The sequence below is a fragment of the Capra hircus genome, chromosome 5, assembly GCF_001704415.2.
Source record: "Capra hircus breed San Clemente chromosome 5, ASM170441v1, whole genome shotgun sequence".
Lineage (NCBI taxonomy): Eukaryota > Metazoa > Chordata > Mammalia > Artiodactyla > Bovidae > Capra > Capra hircus.
Window position 1 is genome coordinate 64,289,921 of NC_030812.1, and position 15,581 is coordinate 64,305,501.

Genomic DNA, 15,581 nt, shown 5'->3' on the forward strand with positions numbered 1-15,581 from the left:
GCAATTTTAAAGGGCGCAACAAGGTTTTTAGTCCGATCACAGAATTCATTTTGTCTGATCACAGAATCACACCCTCCCCCAGCACAGGGGTGACTTAGATGTAACATTTCTGAAAGATCATTTTTTCCCTTGCTTCATTTAGTGTATGTATGAATCACACACAGGCTGACTAATCACCTGCTAAAGATACTGCATGTGGATCACGAGACTGAAGTCATCTAAAGATGGCAAGGACTTAAAAAGATATATTATGAATATACCTAACCGATCACAGCTACACTTGTTTGTTACATTTCATAAGGAACTAGAATACCATCTGTTACTGTAAAGTGCAAGCTGTATTAAACTAATATGGCACTTGCCCCCTATGGTTCCATATCACCCACTATAAAGCATACTTGGGTAAAGAGATCACTTGAACTTCTCTACTCTGTCTCTAAGAAGAGATTAATATACTCTTCAGTGTGACCTTGGATGTCAGCTCAGAAGGTAGGTCCCCTGCTGTCTTACCGAGAGCACTGTAGTCAAGGGAACAACCGCGCTAGGATGTGGCACTTGGCATTTAATTAGCATTGACTGAGCACCCTGCACCAGGCCCTATGCAAGATGCCTCGTATACTTGAGGCATCACTTTTAAACCACCTTTCCTCACAGGCTCCATCACAATCAGCGAGCAAAAATAAATACTTGTAAATATTCATCCAACCAATATTCACCGAGTACCTATAGTTAGGGTGTGGGAGGACAAATGAACTTGTCTGTCTTGCTGAGTTATATCCCAAGATACCAGTGCAGTGTCTGGCACATACTGAAACATAAAGGCCAGATGATTCTGCCTCCCAAATCTCTCAAATCTGTCCATTCCTCTCTGTCTGCCCTCCACCAGCCTAGTCCAAGGCCCCTGACTGACCGCCCTGCAGCCATTCTTGTTCCCTCTAACTCAGGCTCTCCCAGCTTCGACACTATGACATTTAGGGCCTGACAACTCTTTGCTGGGGGGGTTGTCCTGTCCATTACAGGATGCTGGGCAGGATCCCAGGCAGCATCCCTGGCCTCCACTCCTTAGATGCCAGTGCACAGTAAGTAACCTTGAATGGTATCTACCAAGGGCTGGCAATAGCGCACCACCCACTGCACCAACCTAGATCACACTTCCTCTTGCTCTCCAGCTTCATGGGCCTTCACTAACTTCAAGACCTTTGTGCTGTTTCCAAGGCGGGGCACAACCAATGTTTGGGGCTGGACCATCTTTGCTTGGGGTGAGGGGAGGGTTGGGGGAGGCTGCCCTGTGCATTGTAGAGCGTTAGCAACATCTCTAGCCTCTACTTGCTAAATGTCCTGGTCAGGACAACCCAAAATACCTCCAGACTTTGTCTAATGCCTCAGAGGGTCAGGGTGAGGCAGCAACATCACTCCCAGCTGAGAACCAATGGCCTAGAGCAGACTTGCTCGCCTTGGTCCTCTAACTCCGTAATTCTGACCCTTCTGAGTTCCAATGACATCAAGAAAGCCTTTCCTGACCCAGCCACTACAGGGTAGGTTCTCCTGAGGGTCTCTCTCACAACACTCTCCCCTTCTAGCATTTTTCACAATTGTAAATAAATCACATTTAATGTCTTACTGCACAACCAGGATATAAACTCCTTGTCTGCAGGAACCTGGGGGCTTTATTCATTGCTCTATGCCCAGGGGCCTGGCACTGTGCTACAACAGAAATCTTCCTAACTAAATGATTTAAGTGCTTTGCTGGGGCACAGGGATTCTAAAATAAGAAAAGATAACATCTTTGGGTCCAGAACGCTGAGTGCAGAGACGGCAAATAAGTTTCATCTCCTGGGCAAGTTCAGTCAATTGATACTCACACTGAGAAGTTGTACATCTAAACATGTTTCTTCTAAGGCACCAGAATACCAGATACCATATTCCCAAGTGATGTGCAGGACCAAGATTCAAAGTGTCCTAAGGAGGTGGTTGAAAAGTCATCCGAATCACGGCAGCAAGGTTCAGAGGACAGCTTTCAGAAGCTGCTGGCATCCTGTTAATCCTGCTCCACCTCATCTAACGAACAGGCATAGAAACCTCTTTCCCATAGGCTCAGTTAGGGTCACCAAAGGTGGCCACCTCCAGTTCATGCAGCTGTGTGGCTGCAACATTTGCCTCACATATGAGATCAGAAAGTGAAAGCTGCCCAGTCGTGTCCGACTCAGTGCTACCCCACAGACCATACAGTCCATGGAATTCTCCAGGCCAGAATACTGGAGTGGGTAGCCTTTCCCTTCTCCAGGGCATCTTCCCAACCCAGGGATCGAACCCAGGTTTCCCGCATTGCAGGCAGATTCTTTACCAACTGAGCTATCAGGGAAGCCCCTTCAGATATCAGAAAGGGCTACCTCAAAATATGGCACCTTGGCTAACTGAGTACTTCAAGCTGAAGGAAGCTGAGAAACAGCAGATAAAAAGGATTTTATGACCTTCCCCTGAAGCAGATCATAAAACTTTCCTTGAGAGGGACCCTCTCTACACAGGAAGGAGAAACTCTTATCTCCAAAGACAGATGGATGCTGCAAGGAATCTGAGTAACAATCCACGTGTCTCAGAGCTCATACCCTTTTTTGTCCTATCGCATTTTCCCACTACTCTCTGCTGCTGCTGCTGCTAAGTCACGTCAGTCATGTCCGACTCTGTGCGACCCCATAGACGGCAGTCCACCAGGCTCCCCCGTCCCTGGGATTCCCCAGGCAAGAACACTGGAGTGGGTTGCCATTTCCTTCTCCAATGCATGAAAGTGAAAAGTGAAAGTGAGGTCACTCAGTTGTATCCGACTCTTAGCGACCCCATGGACTACAGCCTATCAGGCTCCTCCATCCATGGGATTTTCCAGGCGAGAGTACTGGAGTGGGGTGCCATTGCCTTCGCCCCGCTACTCTCTACTCTTCATCAAACCTAGCATTACATCAGTCGGGTTTAACTGCTTCTTCAGTCTTCATTTCCTTATGAAGGCTGCAGTGTCATGCAAACCTCACCTAAAATAAATATGTATGCTTTCTCTTGCTGATCTGCCTTTTGTTACAGGACTGAGAACTGAGGAAAGGAGAGGAAAAAGGTATCTTTCCTCTCTTACAAAGGATGAAGGTCTCTTGTGCAAGAGACATGAGCCGTGTACAAGAGAGTACTGCGGAGGGTCACTTTAGACCAGCTCTGCGGTCCACTAGAGCAGCAGGCTCTGTGTTGCCAGACTCCTGGGCTAAGGAAGGAGCAAGCAACGAGCCCAAAGAAAAGGACATTAGCTCTCAGCAGAATAAAAGCAAGTGACCGTGCTCAGGGTGGGGTCTCTAAAGTACGCCTTTGAAAGCACTTGGAAGAGAATGAGCTTTGACACCAGCAAATCCCAAAGCAACACCACCTGTTTAGGAAGGGCTTTCCGGCCCTCATTTCCTGTCCTTCATCCCAGTCCTCTAACCCAGAAACAGGTTCCTGGACAGAAAGAGAGAAACAACCCACCATGGCCAAACTGCCTTCTTCAGTCATTGGCTTTCTACCTGGAGCAGGCCTGGGCCAGGGAGGCAAGAAGCTTCAACAGGCTCAAAGGTCTGTCTGGACATGTGACTGCAGGCTTTTAATGCTGACCTAACACTATGTTTTGTCACCTGAAGCAACCACAGGACTTTTTCTTACTTAAGAGTGGGAGAAAAGCAGGCTGAGTTAGGCCCACCAGACGTCTCATCCAGGGGCAGGGGCAGAGCTAACCCTACAGCAAAGGGCAAGTGGGCGGTAAAGATACCCACTGGCTGTGCTCACCAACACGACAGTCACAGTCAGGAGCCCCCAGCGACACAGAACTATTCTTTCCCAGTGGAATTCCACCTTCTCATCACAGATCTTCAGGAGATGGGCCCCCACTTCACAGGGGGAATCAGATGGGTCAAAAAGCAATCTCTTCCTTCTTCCAAGGTATCTGTTAGGGATGGCTCTATGATCCAACTGAGGTCAATTCCTGGAAAGGTTTGTTGAGGTCTTGGAGCAAGTTCTTCCTGGAAGCATGCAGCCAGGCCTGGTAGCAAGGCACTGGAGATGGAGCTGCTGCAGAAAAAGCCAACTCTGACTCCATGTTGGAAAGTGTTTCTTCGACTTGCTTTTAGTTGCTGCTGTTATTATAATCATAAAGGCCTGTCTCAAAGGACCCTGCCCCTAGGCCTGGCTGTTAAAGTGCCTTTGTTCAACTCATAAAGAGATAAATCTGACCCCACCCACCTGTGAATGGCCACAAAAAAAGAAGAGATTAACACATCCCTTTCCATAGCCTGGCCCTTCCTTGAGATGTTTTGCAAGACTGAAGACCCTTTCCACTTCACTTCCTCGCTGCCTCTCCCTCTCTATTCTGCCTTTTGACTTCAGTTCCCCATTGCTTCTCTCTCTCTGGCTCCGTGAAAGAACCTGCAACCAGACCGCAAAAAGATAGTTATTTTGCGTCTGCCATCTTCTCAGTCGGCCGGCTTTCCAAATTAAGTCGCATTCCTTGCCTCAACAGCTTGTCTCTCAGATTCACTGGCCTATCGTGTGGTGAGCAGAGCAAGCCTGAACTTGGTAACAGAGTCTCAAGCATCAGGTGGGGGTCTGAAACATGACAACCCCCCCCAAGAGAAGACAGTCAAGGAGCATAGCCTGGGGAGACCCAGCATTAAAGCCTGAGAAAGAACAGTGAGTGGAGGAGAACGGGAGGTGGGGGGAGGAGGGGCCGTGAGGCGGGGTGGTCTTCTTGAAGAAAGAGGGAGTGAGCATTTCTATATGCAGGGGGTGACAGATGCTGCAAAAAGGTTGGGTTAAGTTTTTCTCTCTTAATTTCCTACTTAATTTCATTAATAAGGTCAACACTATTTAGACCTCAAGAGTAAGTCAAGTTGAATACAACTATTGCCCATTAAAAATATATATTGAATCGTTACTACAAGATTATGAGGGCACACTTGCACTGTGTTTAACAAAACTCCATTAATATGCCCACCCAAGAATACAAGTTTCACAGATAATAACAACATGATATTAAAAACGAAAAACATGGTAATTTAACAACATGACATTAAAAATGAAAAAAGGAAACAACCCACTTTCACATCTTCCAGAACAAGGTCAAGGGCTAAAGGCCCTCACGTTCACAGGGTCAATGTGTCCATGTTAAGGCCAGGGAAAGGGCATGGGCTTTGTCTCAGCCAGTCTAGGACATCAGTTGCTCTGGCCCTTTTTTGATAGCAGCCTCCTAATTTTCCTCTGGGGAGCCCTTCTCACTTCACCTGGTTTAGTTGAAACTGACAGTCCCACCTATAACCGGAGCTCCAGAGACGATCCAGGTGGTTAACAAGGGCACAAGGGGACACATTCCCCGGCTAGGCAGGCCGTCCTGGGTCTAGCTGGCACTGATGAGGAAGGTTACTAAATTGGAAGACTAGCTGCTGGAGTTGCTGCCAGCAACCTTGGCTCCCATACGGGGAAGGCCTGTCAGAACTAGACTCACTAAACCCTGCAGAGCAGGAACAAAGAGTGCTGATGATAACATTCGAGCACCTCGATCTGATCCTGCCAGAAGTTTCACCCTATATTTTTCAATCACAAAAATTTTTTTTAAATAATTTTTTCCTAACCCAGGTCTGAGGTGGGATTCTCTCACTTGCAACCAAGTGCTGCTGCCTAATACCAGTGACAATTTTAAACCCCTAATAATTCAAGAAGAAAAGGCTCCCACCTCCTTGTAACAGTCTCAACTTCCCCTAGAATGTTTCGACCCATAATTCTCTTCCCCTTCTCTGATTTTCTAAGCCATTGTTGTGTACCTACTCAGGCTTTCAATTACCTGCTCTCTTGTATTGTTACTCATAGGTGTATCATGGCCTCATCTCAACCTGACAAAGATGGCCAAGGATGAGCTGTACAAAATTCTTCATATCTGACAGTATCTTCCACCATGTAGGGTACAACTTGATCAATCATGTCTGAGAATCAGGCAAGTACAGACTAGCTGCATCAGAATAGAAAACTTACCTTTACTGGAAATGAGCTTCAAGAGATGTTGGTTAAGGTCACCTCAATTCATTCATTCACCCATCAAGCATTTATTTGGCACCTACTGGGTACCAAGCACATATGAGGTGCTAAGAAAACAGCAGGGAAAAATGACAAGGTCTCTGCTCTGACAGCAAGAGTATGTATCTCTTCCAAACCACACCCCCCCCCAAAAGATACCATTTAAAGAGGTTCAGTATGGCAATTCCTTGGCCATCCAGTGTTAGGATTCTGTTTCGCTGCCAAGCACAGATTCAATCCCTGGTCAGGGAACTAAGATCCTGCAACCCTTGTGGCATCGCCAAAAACAGCTCAATGCAGCCACTGGCATTTTTTCTGTAGCACAAACTCCATTACATTATAATTCATGCTTCCCCATGTGGAACATCCAATAAATGTAAATTCACAGAACACTAAAGAAAAAATGCGGGTGTCAGAAATCCAGTCTAGAAATTTTAAACCGTTTTTAATAACGAAAGTCTTCTCCACCCCCAAAAGGAATCTACACAAAGCAATATCACTGAGGGTCAGTTTATGGTGGAGCTAGAAGCAGGCCAGAGGCCTCCCAGTTCTCAGGCCAGGTTCCTATAACTTCCCCTACTTCTTGCCTTTGGCAAAGAACACAATCAAAATGTATCTGTTTAATGAGGGAGCTAATCAAATACAAACATAACTAATTTCTTTCTTGAAACTAAGCCAGTATAAGAAACTGGAGTTGGACCCAGTTTTCAGTCTTCTTTTTCACTCAACAGTATCTAACTAATTCAAAATGATAAGAAGGCAGGTGAGCAAAAGAGAAGGAGAGAGGCCAGGGAAAAGTTATTGCCCCACACGGGCAGATTCTATCTGAACTTGTCTGACTTGCTCATTGAAGTTCATTTTCAGATACTTCTTTGTTTCCATACTTAGGAATATATCACTTCCTCAGACACGTAAAGGAAGTGATATATTATATACACATGCATGCACACTGATACTCACATACCCAGAGGTGATCTACAACCCTTTATTCACAATCTGAAAATCCAAAAAGCTCTCAACACTGTAGATCTTTATTTGGCAGCAAAACCTGACCTGACCTCATTTGGTGGCAAAACCTGACCTAAACTGACTTGAGGTTATTTATAGTCTTTATTTTCCTCACTGACTGTGAATACTCACACGTTTCATTCTAAAAGATACTGAGGTAATTCAGCAGAATTTTCAGGTATGGGATTGTGGATTTGCATATAAAATGTACTAAATAATAATGATGACCCTGAAATAACATCTTTTACTTCAAAAGCAAGTGTTAAAGTCTACACAGGGACTTCCCCGGTGGTCCGGTGGTTAAGACTCTGCACTTCCGCTGCAGGAGGCACAGGTTTGATCCCTGGCCGGGGAACTAAGAACCCACATGCCCCCTGCTGCTGCTAAGTCGCTTCAGTCGTGCCCGACTCTGTGCGACCCCAGAGACGGCAGCCCACCAGGGTCCCCTGTCCCTAGGATTCTCCAGGCAAGAACACTGGACTCATGTCCATCGAGTCAGTCATGCCATCCAGCCATCTCACCCTCTGTCGTCCCCTTCTCCTGCCCCCAATCCCTCCCAGCATCAGAGTCTTTTCCAATGAGTCAGCTCTTCGCATGAGGTGGCCAGAGTACTGGAGTTTCATTATTAAGTTGGTAATATTAACTGTACTGGCTTTCTAGGTGGCTCAGTGGTAAAGAATCTGCCAAGCAGGAGAGGTGGTTTTGATCCCTAGGTTGGGACTATCTCCTGCAGAAGAAAATGGTAACCAACACCACTCTCCTTGCTTGGGAAATCCTATGGACAGAGGAGCCTGGTGGGCTACAGTCCAAGGGGTCACAGAGTCACGACTGAGAGACTAAACCACCACCACCATTAACTGTATTACGAGTGTATTCTACTTCAAAGATCTGTTTCAAATTAAGTACTAAGGGCCTAAGATAGTTGGTGACAATAAAAACAGCAGCTGTAGTTCTACCACTTAATGAGAGCCTGTCATGTGCCAGGAACTGAAAGGTCTTTTGCAGACATGACTTATTTGATCCTCACTATTCCCAGGTGGCACTAGTGGTAAAGAACCTGACCTGCCTGCCAATGCAGAAGGAAGAGACAGGGGTTCGATCCTCGGGTCAGGAAGATCCCTGGAAGAGGGCATGGGAACCCACTCCAGGTAGTATTCATGCCTGGAGAATCCCGTGGACAGAGAAGCCTGACAGGCTACAGTTCATGGGGTCACAAAGAGTCAGACACAACTGAAGCAACCTAGCACGCATGCATGAACTCTATGAAGAAAGTAATTCTGCCTCCTTTTTAAAGATGAGGAAGCTGAAGATTGGAAAGGTTAAGTATCCTTTTGAAGATCATACAAGGGATAGCACAGGCTATTTGAGAAACTATAGACACAAGCTTAAGAGTTCCAAACTTTAAGATCTGTGGCCATTTCTAGACTTTCTTTCGGTAAATAAATAACCAGGTGTGGAACACACAAAATTTAAAACTTAAAAGTACTCAGGCCAAAATAATCTTGATAGGGCCCACATGGGGTCTCATTGATAAGATGGCTAGCTATGTCGACCTTGCAAACAAAGAATAAAGTCACAATGATCTGTGTTCAGTTCAGTTCAGGTGTAGCCATCATAGTCAACAAGAGTCCAAAATGCAGTACTTGGATGCAATCTCAAAAACGACAGAATGATCTCTGTTCATTTCCAAGGCAAACCATTCAATATCATGGTAATCCAAGTCTATGCCCCGACCAGTAACGCTGAAGAAGCTGAAGTTGAACGGTTCTATGAAGACTTACAAGACCTTTTAGAACTAACAGCCAAAAAAAGATGATCTGTGAGACTGACCAAATTGCCCAAATGGCATCCTGTTATCTCACTGGCGCTTATCTTCTCAAAGCTGCAAGACCACCAGATTCCAGACCTCTGGATATGTGACCATCCCTTCAGAGACTTTTTCATTGGTGGGGTATAAGAAGGACTCTGTCAGAAAGGAAGAACGCTGGTTCTCCTTAAAAGCTAGTCACCCTCTCTTCTCCTGCTAATAAATTTCCTTTTCTTACCTGACTGCTCGGCTTGCTCTCTGTTTCTCTGCACTCACCTTACATTCTGGTGCCGGAACCCAGGAGGGAAGATCCACTGCAACTGGGTGGTCCCCTCCCTTGGACCTTGCCGAGAAACTGAGACTCTCCACTTGCCTTGCTGGACTGACATACACGCACCGGCCCACATTTCATCCATCGGTTACAAGGGTGAGTGAAATCCCATTCCCTTGGATCCTCTCTCTCGCCTCTTTTCCAAGCCCCAGCACTAGGCTGGAGGATCCCCACAGCCCTCGTGCCCTCGGCCTTGCACCCCATCTGACTTTGAAATAGGGGACACCCATTTCAAAGCAGACTATTATTACTCTCTGAGAAAAGTCCTGAGAAGGGGGACGCCTTTTCTCTCCGACCTTTCTTCTTGCTTTCTCTTGGCCTTGTCTAACCTCCCTATTCGGCCGCAATGGGAAATTCTCAATCTCAGCCCTCAAAATCTACTCCTCTAGGATGCCTACTCCAAAACCTAAAAGCTTCGGGCTTCCAAGGGGAGACAAGACCAAAAAGACTTATTTACTATTCTAACACTGTTTGGCCGGAATACAGATTTGATAACAGGTCCCAATGGCCAGAAACAGAACTCTTGATTATAATAGTCTATGGGACCTCGGTAACTTCTGCTGCCGCTATGGCAAGTGGTTAGAAATCCCTTATGTTCAGTCTTGCTTTGCTCTTTGCTCTCGACCCTCTGTGAATTCTGTCCTGCTCCTCAAATACACCTAGCCCACTCTGGTGTCCTAATACAATGTCTCCCGATCCCTGTTCAGACTTTTCTTTTTCTTCCTTCAACCCTTCCGACCACAGCCCACCCCCTATCACTCCCAATCCCCTTGCAGCCTCTCCAGATCCAGTTCCACAACCTCCACCTTACTTCCCCTCCTCCTTCCCTCTTTCTGAAGCCACAGCTCCGAACCTCACTACCCAGCCTGGGCCTGAGGAGACCTCAGCCTCACCCTCTACCCTGAGGGTCCCAAGGCTTTACCCCGACCTCCCTAGATCCCCTCCCACTACCCAGTCTGAACAACTTTAAAATAGGAAGCTTCACCGCAGGACCCCGCTCCTTCCCTTGCCTCCCCCGCCTTCCCTTAACGGGAAGTAGCTGGAGCAGAAAGCTTTGTTCCGGTTCACGTCCCATTCTCCCTCACCAACCTATCTCAGATCACCAACCTATCTCAGACTAAATGAAAAATGTCTTGGCTCCTTCTCCTTAGGCCCGGATAATTATCTAAAAGAATTCAAGCATCCTACCCAGTCTTATGACTTAACCTGGCATGATATTTGCATCATACTTCCCTCCACTCCTCTCCCAGAAGAGTATGGCAAGCCTCTCAGGGGCATGCTGATGAGATACACAGGACAGGTGACACTAGGCCTGTAGGGGTGACATCTGTCCCCCCAGAAGATCCCAACTGGGACTGTCAGGCAGCGAGACCTGGACAAGCAGCCCGTAATCACACGGTTGCTTGCCTCATTGTGTGCCTTCAAAAGGCAGGGCATAAAGCCATCACCTTTGATCAGCTCCAGGAAGTAACTTAAGGGCTAGGTGAAAACCCAGCACAATTTCTAGCCGGGTTAAAGGAAGCGCTACAAAAATATACAAAATTAGACCCCACTTCAGCAAGGGGCACCATTGTCCTTAACACCCATTTTATCTCTCAGTCATCCCCAGATATCTGAAAGAAACTAAAAAAGGCAGAAGGCCCTCAAACCCCTCAACAAGACCTTTTAAATTTAGCCTTTAAGATTTTCAATAATCGGGAAGAACAGGCAAAGCTAGAGAAGCCCCAACGAGATCAGGCCAAATACTACCTTTTAGCCACTGCCCTACATGGCTCCAAGCCTCCATCAACCAACAAAGAAAGGAAGCCACCTGGGCCCTGCTTCAAATGTGGCAAAGAAGGCCACTGGGCCCGCTCATTCCTAAAGCCAAGGCCCCCTCCAGGTCCATGTCCCAGCTGTGGCATAAAGGGACATTGGCAGGTCGACTGCCCAAATCCCCCTCCAGGGATCCAGACATCCCCTCCTGGTTCTGAGCAGGAGTCCTCTGACCCAGCTCTGCCCAGCCTTCTCGGACTCTCCACTTTAGACTGAAGGGCCCCAGGCCCCGACTCTCATCACCTCTACGGAGCCCAGGGTAACTCGTAAACAGTGGCAGGTAAGCCGATCTCCTTTCTCATTGACACGGGGTCCACTTAGTCTCCTATGCCTGCCTATTCCGGAAAAACCAAGGTCTCTCAGGTCTCTGTTACGGGGGTTGACGGTTTAATATCTACACCACAAATAACCGAGCCTCTACCTTGCACACTTCAAGATAACCCATTTTCCCATTCGTTTCTCATACTCCCAAAATGCCCCACTCCTATTCTTGGGAGAGACCTTCTCTCAAAATTCAAGTCTACCCTCTGATCTAGCCTGGTTACTGCTCCTTAACACCCACCACTTCTGACATTCGTCTATAACAGGCTCCTTTCTATTTTTCCAGACAAAACTCTATGAACAATTCTTACCCCCAACTAGGAACTATACTGCCACACCTCTGTAATCATACTTCACATCTCTCCTTCCCTTCAGACGGATTTGTCTATCAAGTCTCAGGAACTGCAGACATTAGCTTACTTTCTCAGGGAGACTCACTTCTGCATCTGGTGTAAATACTCCTCTTGTAGGGGCTACACTGGTGAATTCACTGTCAGTTTCAGAGACTACTAACAATTGCCCAGAAAGACTCCTTTTTGCTATTGATTTCAGCTGTTGTCTTCTTACTCCTGGGATATTTTTCTTATGTCGAACCACTACTTATGTCTTCCCACTAACTGGACAGGAACATGCACCCTGGTATATCTGGCCCCAGATATTTCTATTGCTCCTAACAATAAGACCCTTCCTATCCCACTAACTCATAACTGACCCAGACGGGCAATTCAATTCATTCCTCTATTAATTGGTTTAGGAATAGCCGCTGGGATTGGGACAGGGACCGCAGGACACACAACCTCTTTTAATTACTATCAAAGCCTTTCTAAAGACCTCACTGACAGCCTAGAAGAAATAGCTAACAGCCTTATCACTATCCAAAACCAGCTAGATTCCCTGGTAGCCATGGTCCTCCAAAACAGAAGAGGATTAGACCTCCTCACAGCAGAAAAACGAGGCCTATGCCTATTTTTGGACTTCCCTGGAGGCTCAGACGGTAAAGCGTCTGTCTACAATGTGGGAGACCTGGGTTCGATCCCTGAGTCGGAAAGATCCTCTGGAGAAGAAAATGGCAATCCACTCCAGTACTAATGCCTGGAAAATCCCATGGACAGAGGAGCCTAGTAGGCTATAGTCCATGGGGTCACAAAGAGTCAGACACGACTGAGTGACTTCACTCACTATGCCTATTTTTGGAGGAAGCCTGCTGTTTCTCCACCAATAAATCAGGCGTTGTAAAGGAAGCAGCAAGAAATCTGACAAACAGGGCCTCGAGAATATGCCAACACTTCAGTAATTCATGGGAAAACTGGGTAAGCAATCGGAATTGGATGCCCTGGGTCCTACCTTTTCTAGGCCCTCTCCTACTTACCCTTATTCTAACTTTCAGCCCATGTTTAATGCGTCTTTTTTCAAAATTTCTTCAGGACCACTTACAAGCCTTCACCAACTATCCCCGAACTACGACCCCACAGAAATCCCCTTGACCCGCATTCCAGCCTTTTCTTACCTTACCCCCAGGAAGCCCCTGTCCTGCAGGAAGCAGTTACAGATGATTGACCTTCAGCCCTTATCCTAAATCAAAAGGCTGGAATGATAAGGCCTACATGGGGTCTCATTGATAAGATGGCTCTTTATGTCGACCTTGCAAACAAAGGATAAAATCACAGTGATCTGTGGGACTAACCAAACTGCCCAAATGGCATCCCGTTATCTCACTGGCGCTTATCTTCTCAAAGCTGCAAGACCACCAGATTCCAGACCTCCGGCTACGTGACCGTCCCTCAGAGACTTTTTCATTGGTGGGGTATAAGGACTCTGTCAGAAAGGGAGAATGCTGGTTCTCCTTAAGAGCCAGTCACCCTCTCTTTTCCTGCTAATAAATTTCCTTTTCTTGCCTGACTGCCTGACTTGCTCTCTTTTTCTCTGCACTCGCCTTACAAATCTTCTATCAGCAATAGGACATAACCAGGTACACATATCATCACTGTATTAAAGTGTAATACATGAAACAAAACAGGAACAGCAGGTGGTATAATATTAAGTACATATTTCACACTTAGAGGTCTGGGTCGCTTTCTCAACCCTTACTTAATAAGACTTATTTTCATCAGCCCCTAGACCAAGAACTACTAAAACTGGAAACCTGCAAATTGTCCCATACAATTTACTCATTCATCAGACAAATATTTAGACTGTATTCTCTGGCATTACCTGACACAGAGCCTGGTCACAGTGGTTAAAGACAGCGCCCTCTCTTATGGAGCCCAGAATCCATCATGAGTCCAGACTTCATGCTGGAAATGTATATATATTCTGTGTACATAGCAAATGTATAACGTGGGATTTCTGAACAGCACTCTGTTCATTTTATAACGTTTTGCAACCTCTTACCCACCCACTCACCCCCCAAAATACATATACATATTAAAACAAAGAGATGGATTTATAACAACCTGAAAACACAACTTTCTTCCAGTTGCTACGGCCACATTTTAAAATGAGGTGTTCTCTAAAATCACATCCAGGTACACTTTCAGTTCTCACCTACTCCTAGTCTCCTACACATTTGTTTACAACGAAGAATACCATATTGGATGGTCAATTGTGAAATAACTATGCAACCTCAACCAAAGGGCTGTTTCACTCAAGAAAATGTTTAAAGTCCATATCCAGAGGGGCACAAAAGCTATTAAACCTGGGTGTTTCCATCTGCCAAACCTGTTGCTTGGACCCTCTGGGGTTTACAGTCATCCCGAGTTACTCTAAGCATTATCAACTATGAGCAGATTAGGAAAGGTTGGGCTACTGTGATCCGGAATCTAAGTTATTAGCATATCCCATGACCTGAAGGCTTGTGCTGGTTCCCAAGAGATCGGGTGCTGGAGTCCAAGATGGTTAAGGGCGTCACGGTCACATGAAGGGGCCCTAGCCTCAGCTATTTCATTATAGAGAAGAGCAGGAGCTGTCAGGGGCGCTCCCACACCAGTGTATGTACACATACCAGTACAGCCTCTAATAAGAGAGCAAAATGTAAAGAAAAAAAAAAAAAAAAACCTTTCACATGTAAGTCCTTTAAATATGGGGCCAGTACACTCTGCCCATAGCAAATTCACGGGCCAAGAAAACACCCCTCTTGGACAAAGTTTTGACATCCGGGAAGAAACGGGATTAAGAATATAAAGCGCCTCTGTAAAGGGAAAAGGTTATAAGGGAGACACTAGAGGAGGAAGCCGCAGGAGGGGCAAGGACTGAGAATTCGGTGAAATTTAGGAACTCTGGGTCCCGGGAGGGGGGCTGCGTGCAGAACAAGGCCTTAGGGAGAAAGTCAAATGACTCGGGGACCCTGCTGAAGGCACCTGGAGGGAAAAGGATTCCGCAGAAGGAGCGCGGATCTCCCAAACCGACGGGAGGCGAGATCTGGACCCCAGATGCTGAAGCGGCAGCCCGGAGAGGAGCTGTCTGAGTTGGCGGCGCCCCCGAGGGAAGGGCAGGCGCTGGGCTCATCTCTGTTTGTAGGGAGGATGGGGAGGCAAGAGTGCAGCGCGCCGGGGCCGGGACACCGCGCGGTCTTGCCAGTCCTGGGAGCCCTGGCAAGGGCTCCCGCACCGCTACTCACCTCTCCGAACTGGAAGGCGGAGACGATGGTGACAACGACGCCCACGAAACAGACGTAGAGCCCATACCTGTGGGACAGGCAGGTATAGGTCTGTCTCTGCAAGAGCTTGAGCAGCATCACCCCGGCCGCCGCCACGCCGCGCCGCGCCCGGGGAGTCGGAGACGCCGCCGCTGCCGCCTCAAAGAGCCGCCATTCCGCGGGCCCCGCAGGGCCGCCGCGCTCAGGTCACAGCCTCCGGCCGCCGCGCATTGCCGCTCCGGGGACCGACGCCCGCTCGGCTCCACGCCGCGGCCGCCGCTTCCGGGAGCCAGGAACCCACGCCCTCCTAGCGGCGAAGGCGGTCGCGCGGCCCCCAAGGCAGCCGGCGCCGCCCCAGTCTAGCAGGGCTAGAGACGGCGGCGACGGCGGCGGCGAACGGGCCGGCAGCGCCACCTGGAGGGCGGAGGGGCGGAGGACAAGCGCGAGCCCCCGTGACTGCGCGTGCGCGGTGCGCTCTTCTGGCCTGGCAGGGATCCTTGAAACTGAGTTGTGCCGGCGACTGGACAGGACAGGCCTCTGTAAGGAGGCCGTGCCCCAGACAGTGCTGCACTGGCACCAGTGTTTTTATG

The 15,581-nt window shown here is 47.7% G+C and overlaps 1 protein-coding gene across 2 annotated transcripts in view; it reads right to left on the reverse strand.

The window, feature by feature from the left end:
• The window catches only part of GNPTAB (N-acetylglucosamine-1-phosphate transferase alpha and beta subunits), an 84,917-nt gene extending 69,583 nt beyond the window's left edge, over nucleotides 1-15,334 (reverse strand). The window contains exon 1 of one of the 2 annotated variants that reach the window (XM_018048177.1): nucleotides 14,974-15,334. In XM_018048177.1, the coding sequence (XP_017903666.1) occupies nucleotides 14,974-15,090 (117 nt within the window). In that variant the 5' untranslated portion in view covers nucleotides 15,091-15,334. The remainder of the gene's footprint in view (nucleotides 1-14,973) is intronic. The other variant, XM_018048176.1, reaches the window with a different exon arrangement.